This window comes from Rhipicephalus microplus, chromosome 2, assembly GCF_043290135.1.
Source record: "Rhipicephalus microplus isolate Deutch F79 chromosome 2, USDA_Rmic, whole genome shotgun sequence".
Lineage (NCBI taxonomy): Eukaryota > Metazoa > Arthropoda > Arachnida > Ixodida > Ixodidae > Rhipicephalus > Rhipicephalus microplus.
Window position 1 is genome coordinate 135,159,013 of NC_134701.1, and position 15,962 is coordinate 135,174,974.

At 44.9% G+C, this 15,962-nt stretch overlaps 1 protein-coding gene across 1 annotated transcript in view; it reads left to right on the forward strand.

Annotated features, from left to right (window-relative positions):
* The first annotated feature begins 2,049 nt into the window (after positions 1-2,049).
* The window catches only part of LOC119170716 (ATP-dependent RNA helicase DDX54), a 103,197-nt gene continuing 89,284 nt past the window's right edge, over positions 2,050-15,962 (forward strand). The window contains exons 1-5 of the mRNA XM_037421952.2: positions 2,050-2,275; positions 2,459-2,570; positions 3,352-3,422; positions 8,452-8,640; positions 11,097-11,284. Of these exons, the coding sequence (XP_037277849.1) occupies positions 2,204-2,275; positions 2,459-2,570; positions 3,352-3,422; positions 8,452-8,640; positions 11,097-11,284 (632 nt within the window). The 5' untranslated portion in view covers positions 2,050-2,203. The remainder of the gene's footprint in view (positions 2,276-2,458; positions 2,571-3,351; positions 3,423-8,451; positions 8,641-11,096; positions 11,285-15,962) is intronic.

The window sequence follows — 15,962 nt, forward strand, 5'->3', positions numbered from 1 at the left end:
TCGTGGCTTGGTTTATCGATGTATTTTGGTTTGTTTTTTTTTTTTCGAAGGAAAGAACAAACCGTTCTTCACTTCATGACCCGATTTGAAGTGGAAAGCCTAAAAAAACTAAGGTGGTGAAACGTAACTGCCGAACATTTGCAATCGCTGTTTCGTGACAAAGCAGCTTCAAGCCACGTGAAGCCTGAATGAATGTAAACTATAAAGACTAGGCGAACCCATGTCATACCCATAATTCCCATGCTCGCTAAAGCGCTCTGCGTTGCAGCTCCCATAGACATGTCTATGGGAGCTGCAACTGTGGCGCTAGTGCATTAGCGCCACAGTTTCCTCTTGTGTATATTCAGTAAATTCTGTGGTTCCAGCAACTGCGACGAGGGTAGCACAGTGTGGCGCGTTCGCACGGAAACACGGAAGGACAGTGTTATGCAGGCTAAACAAACAGCTGCTTCACATTTCAAAAAAAAATTCATTGAAGACAAACGGAGAAAGAAAACTGTTTAGGCGTGTTAAATCACGCTGCGAGCCTGAAAACTATGCAGACAGCTCAAACTTCATTTCGGCAAGTGGTGCGTTCACTTTGAGTGCATAGAGTGTTAATATACAGACTTCATATTAACTATATGTTTGAGTGGTATTATTCACTTTGAGTGCATAGAGTGTTAATATACAGACTTTATATTAACTCCATGTTTGAGTGGCATTGTTAGCGCTCGTTTGTCATCTGTGAAAGCAAAGACACGGGTGGCGCACTATATGGAGAAGAATATGCGCACCCCATAAAGCAGGACGCAGCTCCTGTAAACAATTATAATGTCCGAAAACCATGATATGATAATGAGAAAAGCCGTAGTGGGGGGGGGGGGTACGGAAATTTGACCACCTGAGGTTCTTTGAGTGCACCTAAATCGAAGCACACGGGCCTCATGCAATTTCAGCTCCATTGAAATTGCGGCTGGGATTCAATCCCGTGACTCGCGGTTTAGAAGGCGAGCATAACCCCTAGACCACGAGCTACTGTGAAGTATTAGGCTGGAGTACATGTTGGATAGTTTTTTTCAAGCTCTCAACTTGCGCATACGAGCCAGCGATCTGGTGCCGACTTGGTTTGATCGCTATTGATTGATTGATATGTGGGGTGTAACGTCAGAAAACCACCATATGATTACGAGAGATGCCGTAGTGGAGGGCACCAGAAATTTCAACCATCTGAGGTTCTTTAAGGTGCACCTAAATCTGATTACACGAATATACAGCATTTTCGCTTCCATCGAAATTGCAGCCGCCGCAGCCGGGATTCAATCCGGCGACCTGCGGGTCAGCAGCCGAGTACCTTAGCCACGAGACCACCGTGGTGGAGCTGTTTGATCGCTATCGAAGTGTGCCTTGACACATGCATACCTTAGTCATGCGCTTGCGAGGGTAGATTTCTTCGAATGCATTGTGCCACATAGTCGAGCGCATTCGCTGGACTATGCGTGTAATGCGAACGATGTTAGCAGCACCCTCTGCAGAACTCGTGCAGTTCCGACGAATTTCTGTGGTTACGTATTTTCACAGCAACTACCAGAACCTGTCGAGTCTTCCCTGTCAGCCGAAAAATATTGTCTTCAAAGTGACTCACTTTGGAGTTGAAAATTGGACTTAGACAATGACTAACACTAATGCCTGTTGCGCTGAAGTCCGCCGAGCTCATGGGTGCCTGATAAAGTTCGAGCAACATTGAACACCATCTAACGCGATTTCAAACATTCTTGCTAATGTATTAAGCCTTCACGGTTACCTAAAGAAATAAATTAGTCATGCTTGCCTTTGCGTTTTGAAGCAATTTAATATTTTGTCGATAGCAGCTGCATACGCCGCCAGTTCGCTCGCGCTTCGTCGTCTGCTACGTGAAGCTTGTTGCTGCAGTAGCGTCACCTGGACTAAAAGTCGGTTATGCGTCGTTTCCAGAGCATGGAGTTCCTTAACTCTGTTTATTAAAGTATACCTTTTGACATGAAAATAAGGGTCTTTATTATTATGACAGCAACCGTTTACATAACTTCCTACGCTATTCCCACGACTAAATATTCCGACGCTGACGACGCGCACGTGTTTTTAAAGTCTGTGTGCGAGAGAACACCTACCACTTTGGGTGTGCTGTTGTTCCAGTGTGCCGGCCTGTTTGTCGTTGATTGTAATTGCTGGTTCTTAGCAGGAAATGGGGAAAAAGTCAAAGGTGCCTAAGAAGAAGCATGACGGGAAACCGCGCAAGAAGAAGCAGGCTGCGGAGGTGAGAGGCACGATGTAAAGTATGCAATCGCTGGAAAGAGTATTTGGCTGATTCGTTCACTTTTTTCTTTTAATGGCTGATAGTCATGTCATCGTGGCGGTAACGTAACTAGTTTGACGTGTATGTTCACGTCTAGAAAAGGAATACGGTGATTTACGTGTTGTGTCGCTATACTGTACGCAGGCTGTGCAATCGTTTCTCGAGGACGAGTCGGAAGAGGAGGACTTCGACACCATGAAGTTGGACGCGGCGGCGGCTGCGAACAAGAAGAAATCGGGTGGCTTCCAAGCCATGGGTAAGCAGTGCACGCACTCACGGAGCCATTGTTGGTCTTGTGTGTGTGTGCCTGGCTTGTTCGTTATAGAAAAAGAAAGGAAAAAAGTCAGTCTTTCAGTTCAAACATCATTGGCCCTGTTAATACCCCCGCGATCAGTTCGCCGCGTATGTACTCGGCTGCTGACCCGCAGGTCGCGGGTTCAAATCCCGGCTGCGGCGGCTGCATTTCCGATGGAGGCGGAAATGTTGTAGGCCCGTGTGCTCAGATTTGGGTGCACGTTAAAGAACCCCAGGTGGTCAAAATTTCCGGAGCCCTCCACTACTGCGTCTCTCATAATCATATGGTGGTTTTGAGACGTTAAACCTCACAAATCAATCAAATCAGTTCGCCGCGTAGTAATTAGGTACACTTTTGTAACCGTACGCTGCTCGATCTACTGCCTATTCTTGATGTAACAGCGTATTAAACATTTGTTGCATTCGCAGCGTACTTGTGGCTACCTGTGCGAAGTGATAAGCACATCATTATTACCAAGTCCCTTTCGAAACTCCACTGGTATCGAACTTCATGCAGTTTGTCCCAAGTTTTGACGCAAAGATTTAGTGTTTCTTTAGAGGTAGCAGCTACACTTCCAAATATATAGATACTTGATGGTCATCGTGCATTCGTTTGAATCAGCCTATATTCCTTTACAAAGTACGGTCATCTCAACACCTTTCTGGTAGTGTTGTGCCAAATGCTACACCAAATGAACATCACACATGTTGACCAAATATTCGTCATTTCTATCTGGTCGCAGGCCTCAGCCATGCCATTCTAAAAGGCATCTTGAAGCGCGGATATAAGCAACCAACTCCCATACAACGCAAGGTAAGGCTGCCTAGGAAGGAATGCTGCATTGTATTGAGTTGTACACTTTTCAAAATGAATTCCTGCCACTTGTCTCTCCATCGCAATGTGTTTTACTGCACATATGTGGATGATGTACAGGTTGGTTTTAGATTGTGCAACCTTTTCATGTGTGAATGTCAGGTTCAGCTAGGTTCGAGCAAGATCTCTCTATGGGCAGAAGAAAATAGGTTTAAGCTGAACGCACAAAAGAGCACTTGCGTCTTGTTCTGCCAAACGAGGGGCCTCTAAAGTCTGAGCATTAGCTTCTGGGCCTAATATTAGACACACAAAACTAGCCTTCATACCATACACCTAGTATTTAAGAAATAGGTGCTTGAAAACGATGATATTTCTGCAAGTGTTGTCACGCACTAGTTATAAGATATGTCACTAACCGTCATACCATTCAGCAAGTAACTAAGAAACAGGTATTCAAAAAGCATGTATATTGTGAAAGTGGCAATGTCATAACCATTATGGACAAGATAGTTGATGTTGAGAAGGAGTTTTACAGAAAGCTGTACAGGACCCGGAACAACCAGGATGATATAGTAAAGAGCAATAATAGCCCAGAGGAATTCGACATAGCACTCAGCTGCTGACCCGCAGGTCGCGGGATCGAATCCCAGCTGCGGCGACTGCATTTCCCATGGAGACGGAAATGTTGTAGGCCCGTGTGCTCAGATTTGGGTGCACGTTAAAGAACCCCAGGTGGTCGAAATTTCCGGAGCCCTCCACTATGGCGTCTCTCATAATCATATGGTGGTTTTGGGACGTTAAACCCCACATATCAATCAATCAGGAATTCGACTTCCTACCAGTAACGACAAGGGAAGTAAAGAAAACCCAAGAAGGAATGCAAAGAAGCAAAGCCACTGGTGTGAATAAGGTAACAACGACCCTCTTGAAGGTTGGTAGAGAAATTGTGTTAGAAAAACTGGCCACCTTATATACGAAGTGTCTCTTGACGGCAAGGGTAGCAAAATATTGTAAGAACGCCAACGTCATCTTAGTCCATAAGAAAGGAGACATTGAGGACTTGAAAAATTACAGGCCGATCAGCTTAATGTCCATTCTCTATAAACTATTTACAACAATGATAGCAAATACAATTAGGGCGACATTAGAGTTCAATCAAGCAAAGGACAAAGCAAAATTTTGTACCGGCTACTCCAGAATCGACCATATTCGTACTGTCAATCGGGTAATGGAGAAATGTGCAGAATACAACTAACCCCTATACATAGCTTTCATAAATTACGAGAAGGAGTTTAGCTCAGTCGAGACATTAGTAGTAATGCAGGCACTATGGGACCAGGGCACCGACGAACCCTACATAAGCATACTGCAAGAAATCTGCTGTGGATCCACAGCCACCGTAGTTCTCTGTAAGGTAAGCAACAAAATACCAATAAAGAAGAGTGTAAAGCAGGGAGACACGATCTGTCCAGCGATATTCACCGTGTGTTTACAGGAAGTTTTCAGGGCCTTAGATTGGGAAGAGTGAGAAATAAAAGTTTATGGAGAGTATCTTAGTAACCTGCGATTCACTGATGACATTGCCTTGATGAGTAACTCAGGGGATGAATTACAGCTTATGATTACTGAACTGGACACAGAAAGCAGGACAGCTGGATTGAAAATTAGTATGCACAAAACTAAAGTAATGTGCACCACTTAATAAAGCTTATGGTGCAAAAAAAAAAAAAAAAAAAAAAAAACAAGAGACAGACAAGCGCTTGTCCATCTCTCGTGATTTTTTTTTTTTTCGTGCCATAAGCTTCGTTAAGAATGAACTAATTCACCCAACAAGTCACTCTGCTGTGATGTGCAATAGTCTCCTAAGGAAACAGCACTTTGCGATAGGTGGAGAGAGGTTGGAAGTTGTAAAGAAATTTGTCTACTTAGAATAGGTAGTAACCGCAGAGCCGAACCATGTGAGTGAAATAAATAGAAAAAAAATGATGAACTATCTTCCCGAAGGAAACCATGATGGGATACGAAGCAGGAGCGGTGCGCACGCCGTTGACCCTGCTGAAATGACACGGGTGCTGGAAGAACAGTTTGAAGCGTAACTCTGTGTAGCTTTTACTCGAGGAAACGTTTCTTTGAAATGCAAAGGTACAGGAGGCGGATTGAGTTTCGTGTAAGTTTCAACGCAGATAAACGAGTCGAAAGAGTGTTTTCACTCGACATGCATTCGATTGTTGCACGCGGTTGAGACAGCGAAGAGAGAGAAAAGTGTTACGAGTGGGCAGAAGAGCAACACCACCTAGGTGTATTAGAGGAGCCGGCAGCTGCTGTGGGTGAGAGAGAGTGACATCAACGCCCAGCTGCGACTTGACCTACTTGGCATCATTCCAACAACTGCAGCGGAAGGAATGCATTGTGGCGCGTTGGCACGGTGACACAGATGGACAGTGTTACAAGGGCTAGTCAAGAGCTGCTTCACATTTAAAGGATGGGGTGGATCACATTCTGCACTAGCCCCTTAGAAAGGCTGAATGTAGAATCAAATGAGTGGTTGCTCCACCTCCAGACATGTTACATGTCCTTTGTATACTATCTCAAGGTGAACGCATAGAAGGAATATCCCTCTCACTTCACAATCAATGATTTGTCCAGTTCTGCTGTGTTCCTCAACTGTCCTTTGCTGTGACAGCCCTACTCACTTCGTGTGAGGGGCCTCTTTAAAAAAATGGGCATGCCGCTTCTAGAACACTGTTTGGCGGCTCCTGCAGCATGTCCACCAATGTGGCAGTGGCAGGTTATAGACTGCTATATATCATTCGTGGAAGTTACTAAACACGCACTTACTGCACATATCCTCACTCATCTTCTCGAACTACAACACAAATACACTTGCCCAGAATTGATGCTTCCAAGTCTCATAGTAGTGTGTCCTATGTAGCTGTTAACCCAACTTTTTCGGATTGCGCTATTCTGCACTCCCAAACCAGCGTCCTCACCACAGAAGCTCATGCGATATCTGTGGCTGTTAAGCATATTAAGAAATTGCAAATACAATGGGCGGTTATGTTCACCGATTCTCATAGTCATAAATTCTTTGAAAACTGAAAAAACAACAACATGAAAATGCTGTTTTTATGTTGCTTTAATTTTTTTTATGCACGATCTACCCTCTCAAACAACATGTAGTGTGCTGGGTGCCGGGGCACCGCGACATCAGTGGAAACCTGTTGGATGACCAATTAGCTGCATCCGCCCAAGACAACGCTGCTGCCAATACATTCATAACTGTTCCTGCACTTGACCTGAAGCCTTTTCTTTGACAAAAGCTCACGGCATGTTGCTGCATCTATGAGATAGGCAAATGCAAAACAAATATGTTATCAAACTGAAACTTGAAAATGATTCACCAGTAACCAGATCATGCTACAGACATAACACTTACCATGCTACAAATAGGACACACACAGCACACATGCATATTTGCTGTCTGGCAGTGACCAACCTGTTTGTGAGAGATGTAGAGAACAACCTACGGTTCTACATTCTCTTCTAGTGCAACGAGTTCAATTCTCTTAGAAAAAAAGCAAATTTGATTACCCTACTGACAGCAGCTTACACTGCATCCTTTCATGTTAATCTGTAGGGATGCACTTTTTATACTCAAATCATTGTTCACCTCTTTAAAAAATGTACATAGCTCTCATCCAATATTTCGAGGTGATCTGTAGCACAACCTCTATGCAGTGGTTGTAGCTGTGGTGGCCACATTAAAGGCAACACCTGCCTCGTGGCCCTTGGGCTTGAAGGGGCCCTCTAAGATTTTTTACGGCTTCATAGTTTTAGATGTTTTTCTTGCTGGTTGCATACACTGACGGCTTAAGAGATAAGTGCCGCAAGAATGGCAGTGACAGAGGCATGCAGCGCAAAGTTATTCAGCGTAGAGATATCAAAATACAATGAAATGGATGCTTACCCTCAACTCGATTTTCGCGGGCTCACCTTACGGTGTTTTCCTTGCCCTCTGACATCAGAAGGGTACCCAATGAAATGAACTGAAAGCCCTACCATACAGGAAGCTCGCATGACATATTGCCTGTTACGTCCAGCGTATTAAGGATGCCGTTGCAATGGTAACAAACAATGTGGTACTTGAAGAGGGAACGACACGGTCGGAACGAGCCAGCTTGCCAATGCTTCTATAATGTTTTCTAGCTTTACTGATCTTTCTTTTTGCAATTACGTATATATATCAATGCGCTTAAATTTTTTTTAGTTTCTCAAACAACAGCGTTGCCGGCGCGTTTCCTCCAGCACATGGCGTTTGGCACATTTTTTTACCAGATTTGCAGTTTTCAAGCTGGAAAAGTCAGAGAGCTTTATTCTTGGTCGCTTTGAGTGAAAAATTATACTAATGAGAAAAGAAATCCAATAGTAATTCTTATTTTGATGCAATTCCACGATCACATTTAACGTTACATTATCCATTCATATGGCTACAATCTTGCGGCGTCATTTTTGCTCGCAGTAGTTCTGGCGAGTGCCACTACGAGTTACGCAGCCGGCACCGATGTTTTTAAGTGTTAGACAGCCCCTTTAAGGGCATGCATTGATGAGGCATTCGTGCTGATGCCATATCCGCCACCATGGTTTTATTACCATGAACACTACCATTTATTCTCGCTACACACATTTCATATCACCCCATGATCTTCGAATTTCCGGTGCCCATTCAGTCATGTTACATTACCATAGCTCACATTCTTTACATACCATCGTAAATCACAGTCTATTGTAATGCCGTTGTCACTTTTTACGGCACTTATTACCAAAGTGTGGCCCTTGCACCATTAAAACCCGCATATCATCATCTCAAGGCTGCCTGGGGTCATGGTGGTAAGAATCTTGTCAACAAGGCAGTTACAAACAACATAATGTTAAACTGTCAGTGATCCAAGAGCTATTAAGTAATTGATGTTTCGGGAGCCAGAATTTCGCCTTGTCTACCTCTGCTTTCCTCAATATATGCTGTGTGCAGGCCATACCCGTGGTGCTGGAAGGTCGAGACGTGGTGGCCATGGCACGCACGGGCAGTGGCAAGACAGCTGCTTTTCTTGTACCCATCCTGGAGCGACTGGGAGGCCGTTCACCTCACACGGGACCACGTGCCCTCATACTGTCGCCTACACGCGAACTCGCTCTTCAAACACACAAGTTCGCCAAAGAGGTGCGGCTAGTGTTTCTTCCCATCAGTTTGCCGTTGTGTTCGCACTGTATTTCTTGTGCACCACTAACACTAGGTGATTGCCTCCGGTTACCACACCTGTAGCTTTGAGAATCCAAGGACGGGGCAGTTGTGAACCTATTAATTGTAAAAGGTTCCTATCTTGTAAATTTATGCAGTGCAGCCACCTTAGTGTGGAGTAATAGCACAGCAGTCTCGATTGCATAAATCCTGCATTACCCTCCCCATTGCATAGCTTAGGGGTGAACCGCAGCTGCTCCTTGATCATGCATTACTCATGCCCTTTTCTTTCACTTTGGTGTCTAGTGGCCGGGAAACATGCACGACGGTAGTTTAGCAATGTGGTGAGTGTTTGCTTTAAAAGATTACATATTATTCAGCTCTTGGCCAGCACTCTTTTATACCTCTGTCTACATGCCATAACTATGGTTATCTATATCTGTATCAGGCCTCTGCAGGTATGTTAAACTTCACATGTCAGCATACGTACGTCACCTCTGTGACTTCAGTGGCCTCATTGTCTCTTTCAACAGTTCTGGGGGACATCAGATATAGTAAAGGAAGCACCTTCCACATAAAATAGTAGTAGCGCAAATGGAAGTGTTTAAATAGACTCCTGTTAAATGTCGTTTGAAAGGCCCAGAAATTATGTTCTGTTTAGCAAGAGTTTCACTGAGAGGTGAACAAGGGTTACTGAGGGCAAACAAGTTCAAGTACAAATCCAATCATATTAAGAATAGTTCTTATTAAGCGGTAATTCTGTTCGAACAATTTTCATTTACTGGTGAATTTCATTTAGGAGGAGGAAATAAAACCTTATTTGACCGAGGGATTCAGGCACGTACGTCTCAGGATTCCTGCATGACCCCACTGTGCTATGCCTTCATGTAATGTCATGACGTGGATGGCCCAGTCGGTGGCAATCTTCAACTTGGCTGTATCCTTCGTGCGCAGCACGGTCTCCGTTTACTCTCATGCGGTCAGTGGCTCTGGGCCCCGCAACGAAGGGTCCGCCGAGCATTCGAGGAGGATGTAAGGGTACTGTGTATTGAGCACAGGACGGGTTGTATTGAACGGGTTGTTCGACTCCGATTCTGCCACTGCCCGGTTGATGAAACCTTGAGCTCATTGGTGGCTTCGTTGCCGGGATTGCCAGAGTGCACAGGCACCCGTATCAGCTCCACATGGCGGGCCGTGTTTTTGGTGGGCAAGCCAAAAGCGGTCTCGTAAACTCGTCCTCGCGCAAAATTTAGAATTGCAGTTTTCGAGTTTGAAAGGATGTGTCGGGCATCAGTGTGTATTAGGGCAAGCGTGATCGCCGTTTTCTCCGAGAGTTCCGGGTTGGATGTTGGGGGTAGGCTGGGACTTGCAATAAGCTGGAGTGTGCGATCAATGACTGCAACTCCCGCCTTGGTGCCCACACAAGCTGCATCCACCCATACGGCATCTTCTTCAGAATTGTAGTACTTGTGGAGAGCTTTTGCACGGGCCTTTCTGGGGGCCGAATGGTATACAACGAGGAGAGATTTTCATCTACTGATAGTCCCCTGTAATTTGTTTGCCCAATTGTAGACCACACACTTTAATGATTATTGTGTGCCTAAAAATCAGCTGCACTATACGTAAGGAGGAAACCGTGTTCCCAGTACTGACAGACACATAGTGTTGGAGCCTCTACCGTTACTTGATGACAACTGAGATGAGTTTCCACATATGTTAGTGGCAGTGATGTAGTGCTTTCATGACAAAGGCCAATCAAAACTTAAGGTAATTTACTGACCGAGGTAGCTGCAATACTGCCACACCACACATTTCTAATTAGAATAGTTATAATCCACAAAAAACGTATTTCCAATTATAATGGTGTAAATTTTTTAAAACTGGACAACAATACAACAAATCTGGTCTTCTGAAGTCTGCAAAGCTTATGGTCGTTCATTAAAGGAAGAAATTCTCAGGGTGTTTTTGTATCACAAAGCTTCAACATAAACCCGTGCGAGTTTCTCAGAAAGAAAGCTTTCCAGTTTTTGCAGAACTTGCCATGTTCTGTGTCCCTACAATCCGAGTTCACCTTCACTCTGTGATCTGCCGTGCTGGTTAGCTCGGACAAAAGACTGACCATCCTGGAAAGGCATTGTTGCAGGTCCTGAACTCAAAACCAGGACTTGTCAACTTATAAGCTTTTTTGCTTTTGAGAAGTGCATTTTTCGGTTTCATTTGTAGCCCTTTACCGGAAATTTGTGGGTTTAAAAAGCAGTGGTATTTTTGAAAGATTTTTTCCTTGTACCTTCACTTAGTCCAACCTGCCACTAGTTCGACCAATTTACTCGTCATATTCAAGTGTCATGGAAGTCAACTAACTGTACTGGAACAAAAGGCATTTTTGTGTAGTTGTACACAACTGTGTATGTGGTAGCAGCGTATGATCATTTTCGCAGCTGGGAAAATTCACGGACCTCCGGTCAACTGTTATCCTGGGTGGCGACAGCATAGAGGACCAGTTTGAGGCCATTCATGAGAACCCCGACCTGCTCATAGCCACGCCTGGTCGCTTCTTGCACGTCGTCATGGAGATGAATCTTCGACTCAACTCTGTCAAATATGTCGTTTTTGACGAGGCCGACAGGTGTGACCATTTTTCCTCCTTTTTAGCAGTGGTTGAAAAGCAATGGTTGTCTCTCAAAATGAACTAGTCCAGTACTGGCTCAATCGAGTGAATGTCTCTAGTTGCTGTATTGAGGGGTTCAGAACCAGACCAGAAGATATGCACACTGCAGTTAGTATGTCAGTGCTTGAGGTTATATCATATCTACACGCATAATTTGCGCACCCCCTAATACCTTGCCAGCGTTCTGAAAAAAAAATTATGTACTCGCATATTTTGTGCTCCCTGACCCGCCCGAGCCAGCTCGCTGGCACGCACACCTTTGGACATTTCGATGCTTCGACCGGGTGCACGCCTTGCCGAGCAGACGAGCGCAGTCAAACAGGCTGCAAGTGCAAAGTTCCTTCTTCCGAGGACTTCTCTTAAACTAGGGTTCCTAGAATACGGCACCCGAACACTCGTTTGGCTCCCCGTATCTCCCAATCTCTACCACCGCGCGGACATCTTTCTGCACCGAAGGCGTGCGAGGGTCTGTCGCACCAACTGTTCCTCTCGTTCTCTGCGTCCGCACTGTAACGCATGCTTAGTGGATTTCAGAAATTTAGGTTTCGCCATCTGGCCGACGCGTTTTCATGCTTCCCTTGCGATGTGCTACAGTAATTATATACAAGCAAAATTGAAGCTTGCTGTCGTAATTTTCGCCGAAGTAAACGGGAAGCGTGCCACTGCAAAGCACTTCCAGGGAACGTAGTCCAATGTGACGACCAGCGCCATCGGTATGCAAGAAAGCAAAAGGGTGCGGGCTTGCTAATGCAAGTTTCCTGCCATTGAAGAAGGTCTTCTCAATTATTTGCGGATGCTTAGTTCTTCCGGTATTCGTGATAGATAATGTCTACGGCAGTGACCATATGCCTGCTCTCATAAAATTAATACAAACCCTCCCCACCACTCAATCCCGACCACCGCATTGGAAACTACATCTGGCAGACTGGCCACTGTTCACTGAAAAAGCTGCCCTAGAAAAAGAGATGCTTGATGGCCTAAGCATAGAGGAAATGAACGAGACAGTCACCGCCTGCATACTTGCGGCAGCCGAACAAACTATACCACAATCCTCCAGCATTATAAAGAAAAAACTTAAACCCGGGTGGACAAAAGAGTGCACACAAGCTAAAAAAATGCAAAACAAGGAGTGGGGCGTTTTTCGTAAATATCCTACAGGAGAGAACCTCCTAGCATTTAAAAAGGCGAGAGCAAAGGCAAGATTTATTCGCAGGCAGGCTGAAAAACTCTCGTGGAAAAAGTACATTTCATCCATTAACAGTTCCATCACATCTAAAAGAATGTGGGATCAGGTGCACAAGTTTACCGGCAACTACAGTTCATATACCATCCCCATTCTCTCAACCCCTGGCATCCAGACAACTTTAGGCGAACAGGCAGACCTACTAGCGCAGCACTTTTGCGCTATTTCGAGCTCAGCAAACTATTCGGCAGCTTTCCTAAAACATAAACAATTTACAGAAAAACAAAAGCTTCCAATTACAGGTTATCACGACAGATCATACAACTTCCCCTTAACCCTGCAGGAAATTAACAGAGTGCTTTCTCAAGGTAAAAAAACAGCACCTGGCTCAGACAAAATACATTACCAAATGCTCGCCCATTTGTCCCAAGAAGCGGTGAAGGCATTGCTGCACTTCTTTAACGCTATTTGGATCACTGGCAGAATGCCAACAGAGTGGAAAAAAGCCATTATAATTCCATTTCTCAAAGCCGGAAAAAACCCTACATTACAAACAAGCTACAGGCCCATAGCACTTACAAGTTGTATGGCGAAATCCTACGAAAGCGTTATTAATATTAGCCTAACATACATCCCAGAAACCGATAACTTGATAGATGTCCATCAATGTGGTTACAAGAAAGGATGTTCCACCACCGATCACCTCGTTCGCCTTGAACATACAGTACGAGAAGCTTTCCTGTACAAGCAGCACTGCTTAGCAGTATTTTTCGATCTTGAAAAGGCATATGACACAACGTGGAAGTACGGTATCTTACGAGACCTGGGAGATCTTGGAATTCGCGGAAGGATGCTCAACTGCTTGTCCGACTTCCTATCGAACCGAACTTTTCAGGTTCGTTTGGGCACCACACTTTCAGGAACTTTTACTCAAGAGAACGGTGTGCCTCAGGGCTGTGTCTTAAGCACAACTCTCTTTGTCGTCAAAGTGAACTCTGTGAACTAGGTCATATCATCTACTCTTATGCACTCACTATATGTGGATGATCTCCAAATAGCGTGCCGGTCATCTAACATGGCGACGTGCGAGCGACAGATTCAAATAGCACTAAACAAGCTAACACAATGGGCTAACAAAAACGGCTTCCGGTTTTCTGAGGAAAAGACGGTTGCTGTAGCGTTCTCCCAGAAACGAGGCTTACAACCAGACCCCGTACTCAAAATAAACGAAACAGTATTGCCAATAAAACAAGAACAGAAGTTTCTGGGGGTCGTATTTGATAAGAAGCCCAATTTTCTTTCACACATTAATAATCTCAAGGTGAAATCCAACAGCGCCCTCAATGTCCTCAAAGTCTTGTCCCGAAAGCACTGGGGTTCCGACCGTAAGTGCCTCCTGCTCATCTACCGCTCTTTAGTACGCAGCAAATTAGACTATGGTAGTATAATCTACGGTTCAGCAAGAGACTCGTACCTTAAGCGCCTAGACCCTGTCCATAACAAAGGGTTACGCCTCGCAACAGTGCCTATCAAACCTCACCTATTTCGAGCTTATATGCCGAAAGTAACGAACCATCCTTAGAATATAGGAGAACGAAACTAATGCTCACGTATGTCTTTAGAGTTCGTTCTTCACCAGATCATATATGCCACAGTATTGTCACACGCTGCGACCTACGACAACACTACGCCAACAAACCAAACGTAATTAAGCCACTAATACTAAGATTTGAAGAAAAATTTCACACCCTAAATGTTCCTATTGAAGCACTCTCCATCGCCAGAAGGCCACCCAGTTTGGCCCCATGGAGTGATTTCTCCAAATTCTTAGATTTTTCACTCACACATATAAAAAAACAAAACACCCCACGTAAACGTATACTACAAGAATTCCTTACATTACAACAAACGTACAACACTTACGAAGAATTTTATACTGATGGTTCGAAGACATCTGCTTATGTCGGAAGCAGCGTGGTAGGAGCAACACACGAGCAAATAACTAGACTACCGCAGTTCGTATCCATCTACACCGCTGAGTGCTATGCGTTATGGATGGCAGTACGATACATTATAAGCTTAAAACATAAAAAACTGTAATATTTACAGACTCGTTAAGCACGCTGAAAAGTCTCAATTATAAATCTCAGCATGAGCCATTCGTAGGCGATATTTTAAACATGCTATCCCACACACCTGACCACACCATACGCCTCTGTTGGGTCCCGAGCCATGTCGGGATCCCAGGCAATGAAAGGGCAGACCAACTAGCTGCAACAGCAAAAGAAATGTGCAGGTCAAAAACCAACATACCTGCCAGAGATGGGATTCAAGCTGTTCGACGGGCCACCACTTTTCACTGGCAGCAGGAATGGAAATTACAACAAAACAACAAACTTCACCTAATTAAACCTGTTCTTGGTGAATGGAAGACCTGTCTTCATCAAGCGCGTTTTATCGAAGTAGTTATATGTCGACTACGAATAGGTCATACGCACATCACACATAACTATCTATTGGCAGGCGAAGAAGCCCCAACATGCGACAAGTGTCAGGAGCAACTAACTGTAATGCACATTTTAATAGCTTGCCCACATATGGAAACATGAAGAGAAAAACATTTCCGTATGTTTTACAGGTTAGATATTCCCTTTCATCCAATGCTACTCTTGGGCGATGACGCCCTACCGTATTTACACGATTGTAAGACGACCCTTTTTTTCAAATTTGACAATCCAATGTTGGGGGGTCGTCTTAGAATCGAAATCGAACCATGTACCTTAGAATCGAAATCGAACCATGTATTGTCATCTCGAATAGTTTCCCGCTCAACCCAAAGCGCATAGTTTTCCGCGTGCTTATACAAAAGCTTTTCTTTTTTTAGCATCTACTGCGCGCATTACGAGTGCCTTTATGACGAGCGCACGGCTCTTGAGGGAGCACCGGTAATCGATGGAAGAGCCGCCGTAGGGGGGTATTGGTAGTTGACGGAAGAGCTCCTCTTTGTGATACAATTTTCTAAGCGGGCCCATCGCCGCGTGCTCCTGTCGCTTGTGTCCACGACCGGCTCTCTCGAGTCACTTCTGTCTGACATGAGTGCCGTAGGCTCGAAGAACACTCGGCGCTCGTTTACGGCAGCGTTTAAGCGGGCTGCTATTCTTCATGCGGAGGAAACCAACAACTGTGCAGTGAGGAGAGCCTCCCTGGCTACTGTGTGCGGGTGGGTCCTCTCCGCATGGGCGGCCGTCCCACGCGATGCCGTGGTGCGGTAGTTCGCAAAGTGTGGACTCACACTTGACGACGACGTGTTGTGGGACTGCAGCAGCAATGACGGCAGCAGCACCAGCGAGGACGACTCCAGCATAGATCAATAATCCTCCGCAACCACGTGAATAAATTTCCCTTGTGTAAAATGCGCGCGTTCTTTTTTTTTTTTTTTGAGATGCGATTTTG